General features: G+C 34.1%; 1 protein-coding gene across 1 annotated transcript; it reads right to left on the minus strand.

Moving 5' to 3' along the window:
* Positions 1–2,043: 2,043 nt before the first annotated feature.
* LOC144966201 (eukaryotic translation initiation factor 2-alpha kinase 3-like) lies at positions 2,044–24,936 on the minus strand. The gene is made up of 18 exons (XM_078902368.1): positions 24,560–24,936; positions 22,157–22,286; positions 20,383–20,580; positions 18,989–19,128; positions 17,529–17,650; positions 17,101–17,222; positions 16,217–16,367; positions 14,069–14,203; positions 13,523–13,645; positions 12,780–12,900; positions 10,836–10,950; positions 10,469–10,575; positions 10,135–10,257; positions 9,631–9,774; positions 6,754–7,531; positions 5,826–5,999; positions 5,081–5,245; positions 2,044–2,299 (listed from the first exon to the last, which is right to left on the minus strand). Exons 1-18 carry the CDS (start codon positions 24,706–24,708, stop codon positions 2,129–2,131), a joined length of 3,168 nt encoding a protein of 1,055 aa, XP_078758494.1. The 5' UTR covers positions 24,709–24,936; the 3' UTR covers positions 2,044–2,128.
* Between the last annotated feature and the right edge of the window lie 89 nt (positions 24,937–25,025).

A 25,025-nucleotide genomic window follows, 5' to 3' on the forward strand; every position in this document is an offset into this window, starting at 1 on the left:
TCTTGACAGCATAGTCACCGGTGATGAGACTTGGTTGCACCATTGCACCCCAGAAACAAAGCAAGATTCGATGACATGGAAACATCCATCCTCACCTGTCGCGAAGAAATTCAAAGTCATGCGGTCAGCAAAGAAAATAATGGGAACTGTTTTCTGGGACAGTCGTGGTGTTATTCTGTTCGAAACCTTACAACCTGGAGAAACAATCAATGCTGCAAGGTACTGCCAAACTCTTGACAAGCTTAGGGAGGCTATTCGCAGAAAGCGCCCAGGGCAGTTGACCAACGGGGTCATTTTGCAACACGACAACGCTACACCCCACACAGCACGAGTGACGCAAGGTTGGCTAGAGAAATATGGATGGGAGATTTTGCCACACCCACCACACAGTCCAGACCTCGCACCATCTGATTATCACCTCTTTGGGCCACTGAAACGTGAGCTGGCAGGAAAGCGCTTTGATGTCGATGAAGAGCTTGTTGACCATGTGCAGAAATGGCTACAAAACCTTGACGGAAATTTCTTCCGAGAGGGTATCTATTCCATGGTGCGGCGTTGGCAGAAGTGTGTCGACAGACTTGGCTGTTACGTAGAGAAATAAAGGACGAGTCAAGGTATGAACACGTGCAAGAATTTTGTTGATAGCATAAAAAACGCGGATTTTACAGGCATTTTTCGGTTAATTATGAAAGAGCCCTCGTAACTTACTAATGACTAATGAATTGATTATTTGTCTCCAAAAATTAATTCAAAACAGTTTTTTTTGTAATCAGAGTAGCATTGCCAAGTTTCAATCGAATTCACACGCAAGTTTCAAAACACAGATCAAAGCATGTGATTTTTTGTTTTAAAACATACTTTAAAAATTTGAACCTTATACAAAGATAAGGAAGTATTAATTGCAATCATCTATGGCAAAAAATATTAAAACACCATGCTTTTGGGGTCCAGCAGATGCCAAAGGCTAATTTTCCTTTTTACTTCTTAGTAAACCAATTAAGAAATAATAAAAAGTTTATAACAAATAAAAATTAGGAAAGATCCTAATCACGATGCATAGTTATTGTATTGGGGAAACCAATTTTATAACTGAGGTACGCCAGTAAAATATATGAAGAGAATTTATCTAATTTAACGAGTTGCTATCAAAGGGCAAATTAGAAAGAAAGGTAAAGAAACAATGGATTTTGTGATGACAGACAGTGCACACTTCCTAATTATTTCAAGAAATCAGAAGATCTGTATAACAAAGTATAAAACTAATATTGTGAAGATTAAAAAAAATTAATTTTAAAACTGTAATAAATGCTTGTTCTCACTTATAAATATGGTAAGTAAAGTTAAGATTTAATAGCAGAAATGAAATATTTGTAAGACTAGAATTTGTTGCGATCCTGTCATTTATATCTGAGATATCCATAATGAGAAATTTGAAAATGTGGCTCTTAATGGAACAGATAATATAAAGATACAAACTAATAACTTACCAATGTTTAAAGACATTGTGACATAGTATCAAATGTAAAAAGAACTTAACATAGGTGTCTGAGAAAGTGATATCCTGAGAGAAAGATTGTCAGACGGAAATAATATATTGAACAGATACCGTAACTAAGTAGTTCAATACTATAAAATTATAATCAAAGTTGTGATATGAAAAGAGGTTTTGAATTTAAGAACATTTGTAAGATCTACATTCAATACTGTAACCATATATAAAAGCAATATTGAACTCTTCAAATTGTAAACTCATAAAATTGAAAAAAAAAAAAATTTAATGGACCGACTCATATTTTTGTTCCATTCTGATGCAACAATAATGTCATCTGAAGAAACCTGTTTTGCAGGTTCGGAATAATTGAGTGAAAAAATGTATTTGTGATGTCAATGAAAAAAAATATATAATCCAACAGTAATTCTAGTTAACCCTGTTTTGCACTTCATGTACAATCTATCTACAAGTCATAGTGGAAAGGCATATATGAAGTCACAGGCAATAATGTTAATGTGTCATGATTTAATACTGTAAATAACACATTGTTACAGCAGACCTTTATTTATTCCCTCTTCATTAAACAAATTATTTATCAAACAAAACAACAAGAACAACAACAGAAAACACAGTTTTTCATTCGGAAACAGGAAGACTGGACGGCTCGTTACTATCATTGGATATTGTTCGAGGGTGGTGAGTATATCTTGTTGGAGCAAGTTCTTTGAGCAAGGAATGATTCATGACTTCCTTGATGTCTGGGCGGTGGGATGGGGCCTCTGATGTCATATTTCTCACTAGCTCACACTGGTTGAAGTAAAAAGTTCAGAAAAAAATAATACTTTTAAAAAGAACTACAACAGAACACACACACACACACACACACACACACACACTCATATACATATGAAAATCATGAGAGTAACACAAACAGATTGTTCTGATGTAGGAGACAATAAGATTTTTAAAAAACAAACCAACAACTAAGAAACAAAAAACTAAAAAAAAACAATTTAAAAAACAGAATGAGAGCAATGAAATTATGATTATTTGTTGTAAATGAGGAAATCTAATAATTTCCCTTAAATTTTTTTTTTTTTTAAATCCCCAAAAACCTGTTAACTTAACACATATTTTACTTCCTTTAAATAAACGCCAATAATGTTTCAAATAAAATTCCATTTTAAAATTGAGTAAAAGTCCACAAGGGAGAGGGCAACGGAGTTTGAAATTTTGATGCATGAAAATGGTGATCATAATTTTGAGTCTCCTGACAATTCTTCTTCTTCTTCTAGGTTCCATGCCTGGTCCAGGCTTCGGATACTGCATGAATTATCTCTCTCCATTCCTCCCTGTCTCTTGCTTTTTCAAACAGCTCTTGGATTGTTAGGTTGGTGAAGCCCTTCAGTTGGTCTATGAGTGTTTTTCTTTGTCTCCCCCGGGCGCGTTTACCAGGTATTTTTCCACAACTTGCCAGGTATTCATTCTTATCTTTCCTTACTATGTGTCCGAAAAAGGATAGTTGTCGATCCACTATTAAGGGCATTAGTTTCCTTTGTTGGTATGTTTGTTTTAGCACTTCTTCGTTCGTTTTGTGTGCGGTATACGATATTCTCTGCATCCTTCTCAAGCACCACATTTCAAAAGCTTCAATGTTCTTTTGTGTTTCTGCATTTGTAGTCCAGCTTTCGCATCCGTAAAACAAGATTGGCCACACGTAGCACTTCAAGACTCGGAATCTAATCCCGAACGACATCTGTTTGTTTTTCAAAATGTTTCCCAGGTCCATGAAGGCCTGTTTGGCTTGAGTTATTCTTGCTCGTATGTCTCGGTTACATCTTCCATCTGTTGTCACTATTGAACCTAGGTATTTAAAACTTTCTACGTTGGTAAGCTGCTCGCCGTGAATCGTTATATTGCAGGTGTTGTTGTTTTCGGGGTTTTTCTGTATTACCATGCATTCTGTTTTGGTGATATTCACTTCCATTCCCTTGGCTTCACTATCTACTACCACTTTGTCAACAATCTTTTGAAGTTGGATTTCTGATGTTGCAATGAGTACCGTATCGTCTGCGTATCTTATATTATTTATGTTGTGACCTCCTACTTTTATTCCCTCCATATTATTTATGCCCCTCATGATTGTTTCCTGGTATAGATTAAACAGATCTGGTGAGGCAACACACCCTTGACGGACTCCTTTCTTAATAGGAATGGAATTTCCTGTAGAGTTTCCGATTTTGATAGATGCCTGCTGGATGTAGTATAATGTTTGCATGAGTCTGAGGTCTTTCTCATCAGCGCCAATGGAGTGCAGTTGTTTTAGTATTTCTTCGTGGCGTACTCTATCAAAAGCTTTTTTGTAGTCGACAAAACAGAGGTATAGTGGGGTCTGAACCTGTATAGCTCTTTCACTTAAAACACGGAGGAGGTATATTGCGTTCCTTGTCCCTCTGTCAGGTTGGAATCCATATTGTTCTTCTGCGATTTCGGGGTTAATCTTATTCCTTAGCCTGTTGATAATTATACGCAACAGTATTTTGTTGATGTGACTTATTAAACTTATAGTTCTAAAATTTTCGCATCTGACTGCACCTGCTTTCTTTGGTATTGCTATGAAAATAGAGTTACAGAGATCTTCTGGAATTTTCCCAGTATTGTATATATTGTTGAATAATATGTGAAGTTCATCAATTGCTAGATCTCCTAGGCTTTTTAATACCTCTACAGATATTTCATCAGGGCCTGTTGCTTTACCATCCTTCATTCGTTCCATGGCATGTTCAATTTCACTTTTGGTGATGTTTGGTCCGCTTAATGGTTCTTTGAATTTCAGTGGTGGTTCATTTCTATTTGGATCATTGTACAGTTCGCCTATGTATTCTACCCATCGGCTTTCTATATGTTGTTCTTCAAATAGCAGTTCCCCTTGTTTGTTTTGGATACAACTTCCTGCTGCTTTGCTTTTCCTTTTCCCTGATAGTTCTTTTATTCTTTGGTGAGCTTGTTGGGGGTTGGGTTTGTATTCTCTTTCGATTTCGCAGCATTTCCAGTCTAGATAGTTCTCGTGTGCCTCGATGCATTTGGATTTAATGTGGTTGTTCAATGTTTGGTATTCTGCAGACCCTCTGTTGCATTTTCGTCTTTCTTCAAATAGGTTTAGAATTTCATTTGTCATCCATTCCTTTTTGCTGTTTGTTTGAGCTATTGGTAAATGCTTTTCTGTAGTTGCTTTGACACACTTTTGGAATATATCAAATTGTTTTTCACATTTTTCGTTATCAGGTTCACTTTGGCTTTGTATCATGAGTGCATTTTCAAATTCTTCTCTCATTTTTGTTTGTATGCCATTGTCTTTGCATAACCTGTAATCCCTCTTTATTCTACCAGCTGTTCTCTGAATAGCTTTAAACTTTATCCTTACTGTACAAACAACTGGGACATGGTCACTGTCTACATCGGCGCCTGGGTAGGTTTTGCAATTTAATATGCCATTTCTGAATCTTGATGATACTGCTATAAAGTCTATCTGGTTCCTTGCCCTGACAATAGATGAAATGATAATAAATATAAAATAAAAGTTCGTACCTCAATTGGCAACTCTCTTTCAAACCTTTCCGGTAGAAAATGATTTTTGGCATCTTGCAGTGTTCTTATTCTCTCCATCTGGGTTGAAAATGGCATACATAATTCTAAGAATATTAAACCGAGGGAAAACACATCCACTTTTAGGTTGTAAGGTTTTCTGGCCATCTGAAAATAAAATCAAATATGTTATATATCAATATCTATCTGATGCAAAACCATTCTCCTTGAGCTCCAAGTCAAAAAGAGGAAAAAGCATAACTTTTGCTGTAAATATAATCAAGGTTCATTGGAATAAAATAGAAATTTAAGACTAAATTATGTTTGGAAACATCAAAATTACATTTATTGACTAAGGAGGATCTGTGAAGTTAAAAGACCGAAGATCAAAATAATGTAGAATCTCAAAATAGACATTGTAAAAGTAACTGCATCCACATTATTTTACGAGTTAGCTGATTAGACAGCTAGGTAAAAAAAATATTTTAAAAATCAAATAATGATAACACCTCAACTCAACCAGAGATTGAAAACGCGTCTCCTTGCAGTGATGGTTGCTTGTTCTGTTGGATCAAGTAGAAAGTACTCTGAGATAGACTTGTGTATTTTTCCAAAGGATTGCAAGAATTTGTTACTGTCAATTTAATGATACAGAAACTAGGATGAAATCAAGTTCAATGGGCCTTATAAAATATATCATGGATATTCATCATGAATCACGGTTTCCAAATAAAGGAAAAGACCAAACCTGCTCAGGACTCATGTAGAGAGTTGTACCAACATCAGCAGTGTGCGTTTGCCCATTTTGTAAAGGGCTGTCACCTCGCCAATTTTCCTCGTCTTCCTGGACACTGAGAGGAGTGACAAGCCCAAAATCTCCAACTTTGACAACTCCATCAGATGAGAAGAATATATTGGAGGGCTGAAAATCCATTGAAAAATTATTTTATGTAAAGAAATATTCAGCAATCAAAGTTAAAAAAACAAAAAGCCATATCTTTTAATCCACATTTCTACAAAATAATGATGGCTAACAAAAAAGGCATATATGTGGAATTACACTTATTACTTTATTATTTAAAAATCATGTCTTATTTTTAAAAAAAAGAAAAAAAAGAAAAAAAAATGTATAGTCGATAATTCACTTAGACCAAACACAATGAGGATGTGGGTAGTGGAGAAGAGGCCTTGAGCAGGGAGCATGGAAGTGGCCTCGCCAGATCACTAGTGTGAGGATACACTTGACTGTGCATAGAGAATACGGCAAATCGTGGCGTGTATAAACAATACAGACAACACACACATGTCAGAATGGCCACCTTGTTTAAAGAGACTTTGTTAACAATTATAGTCCTTTAAACCATAAGGTCTCAATGAGAAGCAAAAAAAGAGAATAGGAATTTTTTTTTTTTTTTTTGGATCCTGACAATATATTTATTCTTTTTCATTCCTCTGCTGAAGAGCACAACTTTCATTATATTTGTAAGTAAAAGTACAGTCTCAAATCATAAAGGTTTCTTCCATTGTAAATTAACATGGATAAACACCTTCCTGTTTGAAACAGAAGTATTGAGTCCAAATTACTTTAAAATGACATTCTTTTTGTTTCATATCATTTATATATATTACTACATATTAATCAATTACAAAATTAAAAGAATACCAACAAAAATTACCTTTAGATCTCTGTGCATGAGACCACAGGAATGTACATAATCTACAGCACATAAAATTTGATCAAAAATGTCCATTAATTCAGCACGGTTTCTGTTTAAAGTATTGTTGTGGAGCCAGTCCTTTAAGGTGTCTTTTCTATATAACTGCATCTGAATATATAGAAAAAATTTAGCTCCTTGGTGTTCAGATTTTTGGCCTGTTTGTTCAGATTTGTTATCACCAGATGAAAGGGTAAAATGTATCTCAGAAACTTTATTACAATTCATATTTAAAGATTTTGATTCATCACCAAATACAACACTATCCACACTGCAGTCATCATTCCTATCAGGCAAGTCAGCAGAGCTCATCGAATAATTAGAAAATGGAACACTGGATCTAGAACAGCTGTGACTTTCTTCATCCTCAATCACATAAGACTGCTTTGAAACATCCACAACAGAATGTTTTAAACATGAAAATCCCGTGCCATCTGAAGAAGTTCCAGAGTCACTGATATTGGAATGAACTGTGAATTCCCCACTCCCACTTCCTGTGAGTCTGTTCCCGGGCAAATGCCTGGCGGAATCCTCATAGGCAAATATGATTGAATCAGTATTGGTGTTTGTATCAAGAAGCTGGTGGCAGTCACCATGAGGGCTGCTTTCATCACTACTATTCTCCCTTGTTGTGTCAACCGGTAAAGACTTCCTTTTGCCAATTCTCTTCACGTGACTGGAATATTTAGATGGTGCAGGAGAGGTTGTCAGGTGTGTTACAGTTTGTTGGGATGCATCACTGGAAAGAAAAAAAAAAATAAATAAATAAAAATTACTCTTCAGTCATCTTCTTATAAGATGCCCCAAGAAAACCATGAATCATAAGGTCGTCTTGGCAAAGTGGCCCTGTGGAGGTTGCATCTATCAGGCCTGTAAATGGTTGGTGAAAAAATTGTTGGAACTTTTTGAACACGCGAAAATAGACACAACAGGACAAAAATATGGACACAACACAGATATGACATGTCAATTGACTAGTCAAATAATGTCACTTTCGCCTACTTATTTATAACGAAGTCCTTATTTTATGGTACAAAAAAAAAAAAAATCCCAATTGTTTGAGGTCCCAGGTCTGAGTTAGTTGTAAAATGAAAGGAAGAGAACAATTCCTACCCTTTTGAAGGATGTGTATCTAGACGTCTAGGGGAAGCTGCGTATCTTCGTTCCTGTTTGTGTTAAATGTTTACGCTGATTCTTTCGTTTATTTGGATTAATTCTTATAGAAGAAGAAGAAGAGAGAAGAAGAAGAAAGAAGGGAAAGAAAGAAGGAAGAAAGAAGAAGAAGAAGAAGAAGAAGAAGAAGAAGAAGAAGAGAAGAAGAAGAAGAAGAAGAAGAGAGAAGAAGAAAGAAGAAGAAGAAAAGAAGAAGAGAAGAAGAGGAGGTGGTGCGGTGGTGTGAGAGCTTTCTAAGAAAAATAATTATTTCGCATTATTTTTTTTCCGTCTCACATCGGGACGGAACCAATAGAATATACAGAAAACGATATGAGAACCGGAGATATGCATGTGTGTCGGTAGCAAAATATAGAGAAACCTTCCGGTCCGGTTCGACACACTTCTGTGTGTGCGTTATTTACTGACTAGGTGTGTGTGTGTGTGAAGTCGACTCGCGGGAACTTCGCAACCTCTCTCTCGCTGGCTGTGGCACAGTAGCCAGGCAGTGAATACATCTACGTCTAGCGGAACATGTAGGTGGCATGATAACATTATAGGCGGCATGTTTTGTCTTTGATGCGACAAATAAAAAGTTTTTTTGTTGTGTTTTTAAAGTCGGCATTTGAAACGGAATAAAATCTAATTTTTTCGAGGAACGAAATAAAAGTCTTTTATTTTCTTTTTTATTGGTTCTGTTCTTTGGCGTTAGGAATTTTATTTTTACTATTATCTTTTTTTTTTTTAGCACTTATAGAGCAAAATCGTACTGTCGGAAATCCGACAATAGACAGAAGATTTACAGGCCTGATCTATTCCATTGCCCCTGATTTACTTATTTCGTAATGAACTGCCATCAATTTTCTTATTCTTATAAGCTATTGTTTGAACCAGAAGAGAATGCTTCATACAAACTATCATTGCATCAAAATTAAATAAGAGAAATATGAAAACTTCACTTCCAATAACTCCTTGTAATTAATACATTAAGGTAGGACTTTACCATTTGATTCAAGTCGTAATTCTTCCCACTGTTTATCTGGTGATAACTTCGGATCTTATCGTTTTAATCAAAAGGCAGTGATTGCAAAATTATATTGAAACTCAAATTGCATTGCTGTTACTGACATTTGGTGAAAATGGTAATATTAATAAGAGTAAATCCTAACCCCTTCTGTAAAGGTTATGGGAGTTGATTTTTTTTAACTTGTGCATTTATAGAATGTATAACATGCTCAAAGCACTTTACAAGGGGTCCTCAGACAGCAATAAACTTAATATGTGTGATGAGACATGACACCTGTAGCAATATTATAATTTTTTTTTTCCGACAGAGACAACACTGATAATGGCCACGCACTCATTTTACACCTGAATTTAGTGAGTGAATGTGAGCAAAAAGACTTTACCAAGGAGTCAACTATGTGCCACTCAGAGCGGGATTCTGAATATGGACCATAGGAAGTGACAGACTACAAGACCACATGGCCACACTTTTCATAATGCAAGTGAAGCATCAACAATCTCAAATTAAAAACAAAATAAAATCAAACTGAACTCATTAAGCAATTAAGCTTTGAATCATTACCGTTTTCTCAATTGTAAATTATTGTGATCAAAGAGGTTCTATGCATTATTTTGTTTAAAATCCTCCCAATCTATCTCAATAAAAAGAAAACAAGTTACCTGAGCCCTAGATCTAAATCCTTCTCCTCTTGCCATCCAGTTGGGGGTGACTCAACCCATGCATTAAAGTACCGAACGATTCCCACATGTTCAAGCTTGGCCAGAGCTTTGACTTCACGCAAAACCTTTTCTTTAGCACCTTCACTGTGGAAATTGAAGATTTTCAGTTTTTTCAAAATGGTGCACAATCTTTTCTTTACCCTAAGAATTGCACATGTCAAAAATAGCTCGATAGTAGAATCCTAATCCAAAATTTGAACTTTGCAAAAGAATGTTATATTACTCCATGTGATTGCAATTTTGTAGAGTTCCCAGATAAGACAGCAATAATATCTACAAGATAGATAATGATCATATCAATAATAACATTAATAATAATAATAATAATAATAATAATAATTAATAATAATAATAATAATAATAATAATAATAATAATAATAATAATAATAATAATAATAATAATAATAATAATAAATAATAATGACAATAATAATTTGCCAAACCTTCTAGGTAGTTTTATCCTTTTGACAGCATAGTGCTGGTCGTCCACTTTATTTACAGCTTCCATGACAACCCCGAAGCCGCCCTTGCCCAGACATTGAACACAATCAAAGTCAGTCTCAAATCTGAAAAAAAAAAAGAATTAATTAAGAACAAATTGAGTTGAAATCTAAAATCAAACTATATTCATAAAACTGGTATGTGATTACATTACGATAAATATGTGTGTTTTTTCCCCATCAATTACATATTCCATTATATCAAAAATTTTATTTATAAGATAAATTTCTATGGGTTTTTAAAAAAATATTTATTTCTGTTAAACCACAAACACACCTGGACACAAAATCTTCCAAAGAAGAGCTTCCAGTCGACAACAACGAGGATGACTCTTGAGAAATCAGTGATGCTTGGGTTTCAGACTCAGAGTTGGATTTGTCATTCTGAAAAAAAGGGAAATGTAAAATCAAAATGACTACAGACTATTAATTATGATTATGCATGAGGTTTTATAATAACTTTCTGTATTGGCATCTAGTGCATAATGAGACCTTAAATTTATCTCAACCCCCCCCCCCCCCCCCGCCAAAAAAAAAAGGAGGAAAACAACACACACACACACAAACACACACACACACACACACACACACACATTTCTTCACTATTTTCTTTCAAATCGAATCTTTCTGAACCAGATACTCACTGATGACTTTGTGTCAATTGTCAATTGTTGTCTTGGAAACAGAATGTTTGTCATGAGGAATTCAATGGCCAGACTTAACACAACAGTGAAGGCAACAAAGACAACAATCTCTTTCCTGAAAGTGAAAGGAATAGATGAGAAAAATTCGGGACATACAATATATGAAGCTATTCATTGAAGATAAAAGAAACAGTTATGGGATGCTGATCACATTTATTTCGGTCAGAACCATCTTTAAAAAAAAAAATAAATAAATAAAAAAAAAAAATAAAAAAAAACTTGAGCTTTTATATAGCGCAATATCCACTAAACGTGCTCAAAGTGCTTTACAAGGGGTCCCTGGCCAACAGCAACACATAACATGTAGGAAGAGACATGACGCCTGTCAGGCGATATTACAAATTTTTGGGACAGAGACAACGCTGTTAGCGGACAGGTACTCATTTTACACCTGAGTACGGTGAGAGAATGTGAGTAAAGAGCCTTCTCCAAGGACTCAACTATGCGCCGAGCGAGGCTCGAACCCAGGACCTTCCGATCTGAAAGCGAGTGTCATACCACTAGACCACATAGCCGCACTTTTAATCTTTACTTTGATAACACAATAAGCTCTTTTTGTTATGTTTTTAAGGGTTTTACGGCGCTTGCAACACATTTAGGTCATATCAGTGCCGGTAAAGAGGAAGAAAATGGGTTAAGAAAAGTAATAGAATTACAATTAAAGCACCCAAGAAAAGCTAAGACAAAGGGGAATTGATTCAAATAGGAAACAGATGTAGATTCCCAGAGCACAATATCAAAGTACTTAGTTTGAGATCCACAAGTCTCATCCAGATACAAGCAACATGGATGATAATGTTATATCAAAAATCAATATTCATTAGCAACTCTTTCACTAACTGCATCCCATAATTAATTCTTTTTTTTTTTCTATTTATTATTCAACATGGACAAATAGAAAACACTCAAAACAATGCAAAGAATTGCTTTGAACAAAAAAATAAATGGCATCATAGTGATGTCGTTGATTTAAGTAAATAAGCCCATATCAATAACATTGTATGTTTTGAAAGTCGGGCAATGGTAAGCAGTCATTGTCAGGGAAAATAAAAATATATATTTTGGACTTTTCATCGTGTCCCTGGGAAAATAATCTGTTTTTGTACAGCAAAAATATTGAATATACAAATGATTGGGTGTTCTTATCAATTTATCTGGATTTCAGGATAATCTAAATTAAGGAATCACAAACTAGAGAGAACACTTTATATCAGTAAAAACCTCAAAATATGGCTAGAAAATAACACCCTGATCCTGTAATAAGAGAGAAAGATAAGCTAAATACGTTGAGGACAATGAATACAGACACTATTGCTGTCTGCAGACAAAACATGACATAAACACTGGATAATTGGTGTATAATTTGACAGGCCACTATTGACCCCATCCCTAATTGCATGTTGCATTGTTTGTGCTTGTTCTATAATTGTGTGTTTTGATCTGGTATGAATCATCTTTGGATTATTTCGGACAAACAAAATAGGAAATATCTAAATCAATATCATCTAAATAAATGACATACTTTCCTTACTACATATCAAATCATGGAAGAAATAACATTTGGGGGCATATGAAGCGTAATCTTCTAAAACTCATCTCTTTTTGAGATAGTGAGGATCACTTTACTTTGAATCTATCTTTCGGCATCTTAATTCATTGGGATTAAACCTCAATTTGATGTCAATTAAAAGAAATTCTTGTATCAATTGACAATTAAAGTAAAGTTTCCGTTTTAATTGAAATCTTAAATCTCGAAGAGTAAAAAAAAAAAAAAAAGGATGAGTTTTTGAAAATGACTCTCCACATTGTAGAAAATCAAGTTGAGATTGTGAAGTCTACTCATAGTTTTCTATTTAAAACAATCATAAAATCTCTCATGATTACCTAAAATTCCAAAGGTAATTGCTCAATGAACTGTCAAGCTTACGCCGAAGATCCTCAAGCAGCATTGGCTTTTTGACTGACCGTGCATCTTTGAATTCAGGATATAGAAAATATCCAGTATCTAGAGTCAAAAATAGAAAACCAAAACAAATTGTATGAGACAAGAAAAATAAAACTTTCTTTAATCAAAATGGATAACACCTATAACATACATGACCTAGGAAACATAAAAATGACAGTGCACACAATAATATCAAAAATCAAGGGAACAAATGGGAGAGCATTGCCAAAACAGTTCTCTGTTCAAAGTCTCAACTAAGTTAAGAATACGCTTTCAAGATTTAAACAATTTCCTTTTGAGAAAGGTATTTGAACATTGTAAAAAACAAATATACGTACAGATATAATTAAATAATGACAAAGTATTTGATATTTTATGATTTAGGTTTCTATAATAGAATTAATCAGACTTTTAACCAACATAAGTTAAAATATCAATTGTATAGAACCAGATCTATTTTGCAGACTTAATCTTAAGGATTCTATTGGTAAATCAATCAAACTTTAAGAATAAGTGGTGATACAAATAAAAGAAATATCAGAAAATGTCTAGCAGTTCAAAGTCAAATATGAAAAAAAAAAAAAAAAAAAATTTTATTACACACAAAAAAGTTTTTTAAATTTTTCGTCCTTTTTTTCGCGTGTGTGTGTGTGTGTGGAGGGTGTGGGGGGGATCAGCTTACCAAAAGGATATTCTTCATGCCACACTGCAAGAGAGTTTTTCCCCTTATCTTGCTTTTTCCCTGTTCTTTTACTGTCAACAACCTGCTGCCTATTTCCTCCAAAGATTGGTGTACGCACTGATGCTGGAAATAATGAATCGACATTGAGTCTAGTGCATTTACGTTGAGGTCAAATGAAACTAATCAAAACATAAAAGTGAATGTATTTCAACTTGAAAGTAAATTCTATTCTTAATATTATTCATATCATCAGTAAGAACAATAAGTTGAAGTTAATCACAATTTCTGCAATGGACAGAAACAATTTCTAGTTACTCATTGGATACAACCGAGGGCCATTAATCACAAAGCACTTTATTGCTGTCTATGATTGCTGATTGTGTCTTATTATTTCCATCAAAATTTAGTCCCAAGAATTCAAAAAGAATTTTTTAAAGTTGCATTCTAATCGAAAAGAAATAATAAACATATTCAGCACTAATCTACAAACTCCATGCTTGTAGTTTTCAAAATCATTCTTTTATTTTACAAAAAAATAATTCTTACCTGTGTTAAGATACGGTCTCCATGCTACCTTGATCTTTGAATCAAACACATGGCCGATTCTCCGGCTTGAATACATTTTTAAAACAGCTTCCATTCCTGGTGACGGCTGTATGTATAACAACTTATGATGGGAGCCTAAAGGAAGATGGACATTTTAAAAATATTCTCTTGAAAAAAATATGATGCTTTTTTTTCTTCCACCCATTTAAAACTAAAATGAAAAATATATCAACATAAGACAGATGAATATTTGCAATTCATGTTTGGTCTTTATCAAAACAAAGTTACAATATAATAAAAGGTAAATATTGTCGGCATTACTTTTTTATCAGTATTTTTCATTGTTCATAATTTATTGCTCTCTATTTGTATTTTTATGAACAATAAACCAAAAAATGTAAATATCTATTAAGATTTTAACTTACTTACTTACTTATCCGAACCAGCGACCACCTGAGCTCTAGCCCTTCGGTCTTGTGCCATGACGTAGAAGTTAGATGTCTTTTGTAGTTGTTCCAGGTGACTATAAAGTGTGTTACTGATGCTTGGATTTGGTGGGAGGAATGTGCATCTCAGGTCTTGAAGAGGTTGACATTCAAGCAAGTGGTGTGTTACTGTTTCATTGGGGTGTTGACATAGGGGGCAGGAAGGGATGTGTCTTTTGTAATTTTGCTTAAATGGTTGTTGAGCGGTATGTGTTGTGTTCTTAGTTGAAAGATGATGCTTTGCTGGTGTCTTCTGAGCTTATTTAGGCAATCAGTCTTTACAGGAGTGGTCATATGGGAAAACATACATCTACCCGTGGTGCTCATTGCCCAACTGTTCATCCATTCTTCTCTCTTATTTGTTTTGATTATTTGTTTCGCTGTGTCTAAGGATACTGGAAATGATGGTTGTAAAAGTGTTGATCCGAGTCTGGCTAGTCTGTCTGCATTGTCATTTCCTGGTATATTTGAATGTCCCGGTATCCACTGGAGAGATTAGTCTACTCCGTGTGTTGTAAGGAATTCATCTAGTTGAGATCTTAAACTATTGAACGTTGAGGAGAGTTTATCTAAATCGAGAGCTTGGAGAACCGATTTGGAGTCTGTGAAGATGACAGTGTTTTGAAGTTTTGTAGGGTTTAGCTGGAAAACAGAAGAGAGGTGTCGCAGTGAGGCTTCTATTGCAACTGCCTCTTTCTCGTAGTTTGAGCAGGAGCTTCCGCAAGAATTGTGGATTTTATCACAGGTTTTATCTGGGTATTCTACTACAAACCCATACCCAGCATTTTTAGTTCCTTTGTGGGCAGATCCATCTGTGTAAATATGTATCCAGTTGTCTGGGTATTCTTGTATTGTCTTCATTGCTAATGTTTGTATATCTGATTTGTTTTTATTTCTTGTTGTTACTTCTACGAGGTCAGTCTTTATTTTTGGAAGTTTTAGTTCGGCGTATGGAGGTTTTTGACTGATTAAAATAGATTTTTCTCTGTTTTCTGGGAGTCTGTGTCTTTCATTCAAGTTGTTAGCAATGTGTAGCAGGGATTTTTGTTTTAATCTTGTTCTTGGTTTCCATTTCTCTGCCAGAATTCTGTTTGGATGGTTTTCCTCTTTTCGTTTGTATCTTTCAACCATTTCAAGCACTGCTGATTCTCTGCGAAGTCCAAGTGGTTCCACATTAGTATGTATTTCACATGCTGCTGTGGGTGTCGATCTCAGGGCACCGGAGATGAAGCGAAGGGCTTGGTTTTGTACTCTGTCCAAGGTTTTGTGTATGTTTTTACTACCTACATTTTGGAGGGCTAAATTGTAGTCCATGACGGAACGCACATAGCCTAAATAGAGTTGTCGAAGCGAGTTTTTGTCTGCTCCCCAATTAGTACTGGCTAGTCGTTTTAGTAACTGGAGTCTCTTTGTGGCTTTGATTTTTACATTCTGAGTGTGTTTGTTCAGAGATAGTTGTCTGTCTAACTGTATGCCCAAATATGTGGGGTTTTCTTCTTTCGCGAGTCGATGGCCTTGGATGGAGAGTGTTAATTCTTTCTTGGAAACAGGAAAGAAAGAAAGAAATAACACTCTCCATCCAAGGCCATCGACTTTATAGATTTTAACTAAAAAAGACTAAATATAGAATTTTATGATTTGGACGATAATGATGATGACTCACCAACATAAAGTAACGGTTGTGTGGAGCTGTCACTTTCAATATCATCTGGAGTGAAAGTACTCATGGTTGGAATATGCTGCTCTGTGAAGAGGTTCATTGCATGCAGTTTTCCCTTTCTCAACAACCAGGCTTTGGCAATTGGACTCTTGAACTGAAAGGGAGAAAAACAGATTGCAACTTTTAAAATAAATATAACATAGCAGCTAATTTACAGATAACATAAACAGAATATCGAGATGTCTACAACCACTATCTCCCAAAAAGCAAACTGCATAAATAATTTAAAGTTATCTTGAGACCGTCTGATATACAATAGTACAATAGTTACCTTTATTTGCTGAGTCACAAATGTAAGCTTTGTCATTAATTTACTGATTGACCATATCTTACATTACGAAAATGAAGGAAAAAGCATAATTTGAACTCATTCAAACTAAAATGCATCATATTGTAAACTAAATTTTAAAACAGAAACGAAGATTTTATACATATTAAGTCAGCTGACAACGATTTCATCTTTTCCTTAAGGTCGAACCTCTTAACAATTAGGATGTTCACATGACAGTTGATCACTATGCTTAATTATCTGGAAATCTCTAAAAAAATGTTGGTGTCCGTCGCTTCCTTGCTTTTTTCACTGCTTATCATTGATATTATGGATAAAAAATTTGAGGGAAAAAAAGACAACCCCTCCCTCCTACATTTAAAAAACCCCCCCAAAAAAACAAACAATTTTGTCTAATCAATAATTTTTATAATTGTCTTGAAGGAAATTATACAATCATCTTTTCAACCCAGTATCATGTCATTAAAAATCTAAATCGGTCTATCTGGTTAATGCTGCTATAAAACCAAACTAATTCAGTGTAACACAAATATTGTACCTTATGTTCCCATGCCACTCGGCTTGAATCATATTTGTTCAGAGCTACAACTTTGCCTTCTGGAACAACGAGTCTCAAAAAATTTTCATAACCCAAATCATCAGTGGGGGGACACTGCCTTTCTGAAAAAAAAATATTTTAAAAATCATATTTATGTTACAAAAAGGATAAAATCAACACACATAATACGAAATCTTTAAAATCATCACATTCAGGTGAATTTAAAGCAAATTTTAGAAATCACTCGGAAAAGGAAGTTTGCAATAAATATTATGGAAAAAGGCCAATGGAGGATAATTCCTTCATACATAATTTTCTCGAAATAAATACCACATCTGCCACATTAAATTAAAAAAAAAATCTTTTTAAAAAAAAGAAGAATCAAAGAGGAGAATGAATTTTACACAATAATTGCAAATTGAAAATACCTTTATTTCCATTGAAGAAACGGGGCAGTTCCTCAGCTTGTTTATCAAAATGATCTTCGATTTGTGAATGGCTATCTGTGTTTGGAAGACTTAATAAATGTTCACCTACACTGAAATTCCATCTGTAATAAAGACATTATATTATCTAATCAATATAAAAACTAAACTTTCAAAATAAAATAAAAAGACTAATCATATTCTGGGACAGCCTTGATTTCTATCTAAAAACACTGCCCTCTCTACCATCAACTGACACACTACCCTTTACCTAAATCTAAATGGCTGCTCCCTTTTCTCTCCCTATGCTTTCTCTACTCATCTTACGTTCAGCAATTAGATCCCACAGGCTCCAAACAAATGCTTTCTCAATATACCATTCAATCAACTAATTAAAATGGTCCATTTATATGCCCCTCTTTATTGGCAGCAGCTTTAATGGTGCTCACACTACTATGTTATGACGATCTATCCAAGATGCAAATTTTGTACCGTAATTGTGCACAGTCGTAAACCCGCCTGGAAGCTTCGTTACAACGCAATGTTCAACTAGCTGCTCTGTGGTTTCGGACTCTTGACCACAATGGGTACAAGTTGGACAGGTGGCAAGTCCCCACTGATGTAGTGTCACTACTATGTTCCTAAATGACTGTTGTAAAAGGACGAATTAATATGCCCCGCAGTTGGGAATAAGCTAAGACTGAAGATGAAATATGCCCCTATGACTCAAAACCCTTATGTTCCACTCGTTATTTCCACACAACACCTTCAAAATAACAACAACAGTACTCAAAAAATTCAATTCTCCATTTTTAAATCCAGTTTCAAGAATTAATGCACATCTGTATTCTTTTTTCCCCTCCATGATTAAACTCGACACGATAACTATGCAAAAATCCAGGAGTGAGAGCTTCAAACAGTCTCTTCTCTTTCATACCAGTGGAGACTAAAACAACCAGATGCTTGACTGAAACTGTCACTGTCAACATTACTCTTTGACATCACATACCAACAACCATCACCTTATATAAATGAAACCAACCCAAAGAGTGGGACTTGCTTGGAGATCAGCCCTGCTTTGTTATACTGATGTCACATACTTATGAGTAAGTAGGAATGATGTATGAAGGAACAAACCAGTGTTGACAATAAAAAATGTCATCCCTTTGATCTGACGTTGTAGCCATGTATACATAGTCAATTGATTTTAAGGAGAGAATCATTATAAGTACCAGGCTTCAAAGTTCAGTTGTTACAGAGAAATTACAGATGTTTGAGATTAAAAGCCATGCTAAATTTCTGGTACAATGGATAGTGTCCAATACAAATCATCAAGTCACCATTTCGAGGCACTCAGAGAGAGTAATAAATTGTGAAGAAAAATGCATTTTTCACAATCTCCTAAAAACACATACAAAATTAATTTAAAACAATAGTATCAATTTCATGGCACTGAAACTTACTTCTCAAGACCATTCTTGATGTCAACAGAGCGTACAACTTGTGTAATTCTTGTTACCACGACAACATCGCTCCCATTCCCTGGATCTTCAGTTTCTCTTTGATTAGAGCTGCAGCCATCACTATCACACATAAATTTAACCTGGAAGAGTAGAGATAACTGAAAGTTCTGAGGATCATAAAAAACAAACAAACCAGCAACCAAGTTATTGGCGCATTGATAAAGTGCTAATATTAAAATTGTCTCTTTATATCATGATCACAGATAGGCTTTTTACAAGCGCTAGCATAATCACACCACTTGCATATCAGACAAATCTACCCTTTCCACTTTCTCTCTCTCTCTCTTTCATCCAAACAAACAATCCCCCCCCCCCCCCCCCCAGGCAAGCACATACTGCTCCAAACCCAAAAGTGTTATGCAATTTCAAAAAGCACCATTTCAAAATAGATATAATAATCACCATTAATGTATGATGGGTAGATAAATGCTAATATCTGCTTACTTTAATACTGGTCACAAACACACTACACGTCTGTTAATACACAGAAAATTGACGAATTTGTCATACTAAACAAATTAAATGAGTCTGATTGGGTTACATGGGTACCAATATTATAAAAGACCATTGCTTCTTACACCAGATGAGGAAGACAGCCTTAGTGTCTCTTAAAATTCACCTGTTTGAAATCTTCAACAAACACTTCATTTATACTCAATAATCCTTATCCCTTTAATTCTGTCTTGTCTTTAAAAAATTAATAAAAAAATACTGATTCTGTATCCATACCCATAAAATAATAAAATATAATACAAAATTATAAAAGAACATTACTATAAATCCAGTTACAGTGACAAAGAACTAATAATAATAATAATAATAATAATAATAATAATAATAATAATAATAATAATAATAATAATAATAATAATAATAATAATAATAATAATAATAATAATAATAATAATAATAATAATGTATACTTCATTCATCCAAAAAAATGGAAATTCGTTTACAGACGTGCCATGCATATATTAATTTAATAAATTGAGATAGGCCATACCTCTGGCCTTTAGTCCGAACTTGTGAGTGTATATTTAAAAGATAGTATTAAATTTAAATCACAGTTGTGCGTTAAAAATTCGAACACCATGTGGCAAAAATGAATTAAGGTGACGTGTAGTCTGTTTTTATAGATATGAGGCGACGGGTCCTTATGGAGAACATAATATATTTGCGAAGAATGATAGGAAATTTCAGACCTCTCATTCCTGAGGTTTAAAATAAATTTTTAAAAACGAAAAAACAAATAGATAAAATTAAAACACAAAACAACCATACGGTTTGAAAATATACACTGATTTTGGAATACTCTTCAAAGTACACCTGCCCACCTCTCCTGTTTTGAAATTTATTCCAAAATTTTGCAGACTCTTGCTTCCTACAATCATGGCATCATCACTCAGCTGATAAGATGAGGACAATAGACTTTCTGCAGACATGGGAATTGGCTCCACTTTTTCTCCATCAAACTGGTAAATAGCACCATCCAGTGCTGGAATAAGACGTAACTTTTTTCCATTACGAACAAGCTGAAAAAAAAAATGTTTTATTATTTTACTTAGAGAAGTCTGTGATAAAATGCAATTGATAACTTTTTTTCCGAAGCTAAAATCTTAAAAATATGAAGTGCACAACACAGCACTTACAAATGAATGTTAGATGGTAAAAAATTTGAAAGAACACTATTATATAATAGACTGTTCCAAATCTGTGCGCATGGAATATCGCAAATTCCTCCAAAGTTACAAAATGTGATGCCATGATTTTTTGCATGATGGCTTATATTTTAAGTGACATTACAAATTTTGAATACACATAGTGATAGAACAAACAGTTTTCTCACAATGGTGAATTCCTTTGATCTTTTCATTGATTGCAATAAAATATGACTGAAACTTCAAATAGTTTACAGTCATGGTGTGTTTATTCTCTTTCCCCTGGAGAAAATCATACAAAAGTTGTATTCAGAGGCGTAGCCTAGCAAATAATTTATGGTTGTTTCAAACAGTGTAATAATAGATAGGATTTAAATGTACTTGACAGCGTTGACAATAGGCTCACAGCATTTATAATTTATCTCTTCCTGATGGACAACGGACATATAATACATTGTAACCAGTTAGATGGTTATACATTTTCGGACAAAGACATTGATCCTCTGAATTTTTATGCCCATCTTCGATTGGACGAGGAGAAATGCCTTTCAAGGACATAATCCCCAACCAACTGTTGAGCAAGACAACACATAAAGGTCGCACAAGACATGTCATGAAATCCCACTGGTCACCCATCGAGAACAGTACATGTTTGCCATTCTTGAAGTATGTTCACTGGGGGCCACTTTGAGTGTAATAATGTGAAATACCACTGAATCTAAAATTCTTTAACACCAAACAGATTCCATGTAAGCTTTGTACAGTAATACCTTTTATAGGAACCACAGTTTAAAAATACAAGAGATGGATAATTCAGATGACATAATTATTAATTTGTTCTCTCCACTCTGAGCTCCTGGTTGTATCTGTTAATAGTATTGCTATTCGCTGCATGTCATGAAAAGAATTATGCGCTTCACCTCTCAGGAGAAATACAGGAGAAAAACTTGTAAATTTTCCTCATTGTGATATATTCACATGATTAATCCATATTGTTATCAGTTTCTATGAATGTAAAAGTCACAACAGTAAGCTATGCCTCTGGCTTTCAACTATTAATTAGTGTGTACAAAGTGAAACCAGGGTGGCAATGTTAGTGAGTAGTGCACATGAATAATGTGAAAAGTAAACCACTGGTCAAGCCTCTGGGGGTTCAATGATCGTAATCTCAACAGAATTCTCTGTGCATAATATTGTTGATGTAAATCATCCAAATGTGCACTAACCCCAGACCCTTCATTTATTATATACTGCAAAGAAGAAAAATTCCAAAATATGGTACTGTAACCTATGCAAAAAAAAAAAAAAAAAAAAAAAATCCGCTTAACATCACTAACAACTCTAATGTTCGAGTCAATTATCATTAAAGTTAAAGATCCATCACTAGGTTGTGAAGATATCCCCATCAACTCGTGCGCACGGGTTGTGGAACGGACTATAATATTATTACCTCTAGATTTGCCAAACTTGAGGATACAAGAGGGCGAAGATCAGCTTCAACAGACCAGGTCAGCTGACCGTTTTGACGAAGGTCAAGGCCTGAAATCTTTCCATCAATGGTACTGATCAACATGTAAAATCTGTGGCAACCAATAAAAAATAAATAAATAAATAAAATAATAATAATAATAATAAAAATAATAATAAAATATAATTATTTTACATTATCACAATTATGTGCTATGAAGTTAAATAATTAAATGATATAATTTTATTTCATTATTGGCAAAGAAATAAAGGCTATCATGAACAGGCATTCATCTATTCTAATTAAAATTATATACTACTGTAATGTGGAAATTAACATAGATCGAGACGCATCTTTTGAGCCATAACAATCAAAATTGGTCTGGTAATAACGTTTGTGAATGAACACAAATGAACCTAAATTCTAGAAATAATAGTAATGACAAGCACATTTTAAATTTATGATTAGCAACGAAATTGTCAAACTCAAGTTCTGAACATGAAAACGAAGTACTCAACACAAAGTAATAACAATGCCACTACTCATAATCAATACCAACGGTTACACAATGCTTGAAAATATGACGTAAAAGAGTGCCAACAGTTTTTTTCAAATCATGAAACAAATATTTATCAGCCATTGGAGATTAAATCTAAGGGAGTTAATCCTACATAGGTCAGCTTTTTCTTTGTAATGTGTTCTATTTAACTATATCTTTAATTTTATTCAAAGTAAAATATTTTTGTAATTATAAAAACAGTTTCATATCATGAGAATTTATTATAAACAGCGTGCCATGTGCATTTTATTGATACTGTCGTTCATAATTTTTTTCTTGAAATGCCCCAACTGTCACAAAAAAATTAGATGTAAAAACAGCGAGTATATACAAGTCATGCACATCTTACTTTCTGGTTCACTTCTGATAGTGATGAATTATACCATATTATTCATATGATTGTTATAAATGCAGACCTAGAAAATTTTTAAAAATTGTTGTTTTTTAGTAGATAAAAATTGTAGGCGCTGTAGTTAATTTTAAAAAATCAACAATCTTCCTTCACAATGTTTAAATAACACTCCAAAATCCTTCAAATTATCTAGTCAAGCATCAACTTTCATTTTCAACAAGTTTTAATGCAATAATAATAGGAACCAAACCCTCAACCCGAATAAAATATACTAAAATCTCACAGTGCCATTATAAAATAAAGTAACCTTTTCTAAGAAAAAATAAATAAGTGGAAGACCCAACCACCACCACCACCAATGGACTCCATATATAGAATAAAAATCTTTTAATTTTATCAAAGTATTATTTTTTATGGTATACTTTTCTTTTCTTTTTTTGTAAAACATTAAAAATTAAATTAATGGTTTCACCACCACTCATACCCCCCCCCCCCAACTTCTCTAGCTGTTTTTGTTTACAATATAGGGGTTAAATAGTGCCTAGAAGATGGGGATCTGGCTTGGCAAAATATGTACGGTTTATTTTTACTGGTACTCGATACCACTCTGAACAATCTTTTACTTCATTTCAATAACAATGGGGAGGAACACCAAACCAATGACCACATTAGGAGATTTTAAACTCTCACTAACCAAAGTTTGTTCTACAGATATTGACAAATTGAATAAATAAACATCTGAGATAAATAAAGTGAAGGTAGGGCTAGGAACTTGTGGAAGGACACCGTTGCCATCATCAATGTCTATATACCAATTTTCATCAAGATTAAAGTGGGCGCAATATGTTTAATTTTGGCCGCCAGTGGCCAACCCTCTTTTCTCCATGCTAGAGTCCCGTTTCAACAGTAGTCAGCTTATCGAGAGACTGTCCAGTGGAGGAATTCCCAGTCACAGATTTTGAGCTTTTTGCAATGGAAATGGTCAACTTTTGAGTAATAAAATCATCTCCACTTTGGAACCGTTTAACAAAATTTCTAAATGTAATTCTTGCATTTGAAACCAATGTCAAATGAATATGAAAAGAGTTAGCAACAATGATTACTAAACAGTTTGAATTTTGTTTCTCTCACCTGATTATAAACTTTATCCCAAAATTTTAAAGTAATAATGTATCATATTAATTATTATAATATGATTTTTAATGGCCTACCTGACTCTGACTGTTTATGTAAAAATTAATTATTAAATTTTACCTTTGAAAAAATATCAAAATAACTAAAGCAATTCTTGCTTGTATCGCCGTCGTGAGTTTAATAAACAAAAAAAAAAGGTAAACTTTGGCAAAGGTTGAAGTTGAAGTCGAAGGGCATGAAAACTTTTAAAAACAAAACACTACACACACACACAAAAAAAAAAAAAAAAATAAAAAATAAAAAAAAAAACCCACCCCCCAAAAAAAACAACAAAACTTACGCATCACACGCAGAATCAATTGGAATATCTCCAGAAGTCGCATCGACTTTCTCAGATCTTCTGGAAGATTCAGTTATAGTCCAGCACGGTGCAACAACAATGAAAACAAAAATTAACAAATTGGCAGACCATCTTATCCATGGATGCATTTTGCTGAAAAATTACTTTTCAGGCATTTGCTGGCCAGCAATGTTGACCTCTGCTCATGAAGCAACAGATTCAAAATACAAGCCTTGAATTAAATTGCAAAAACTGAGTAAAAATAGCCTTTTCACACCAAAAAATGTCACCAAGGACCAACCTAGCAGTCAAAATGAGTAAATGATTGTTGACAATGTTGACAAACTCAAACAGAGGAAATGACTAGCTAAAAAGTCGGATGATGTACACGTCGTTTTTCACGATCTATTTTAAGATACATCGGAAAATCCCGTACATAATCTCTCTCTCTCTCTCTCTCTCTCTC

This window comes from Berghia stephanieae, chromosome 2 (genome assembly GCF_034508935.2).
Source record: "Berghia stephanieae isolate SIO BIC M18660-M18661 chromosome 2, UCSD_Bste_1.3, whole genome shotgun sequence".
In the NCBI taxonomy this organism is placed as follows: Eukaryota; Metazoa; Mollusca; class Gastropoda; order Nudibranchia; family Aeolidiidae; genus Berghia; species Berghia stephanieae.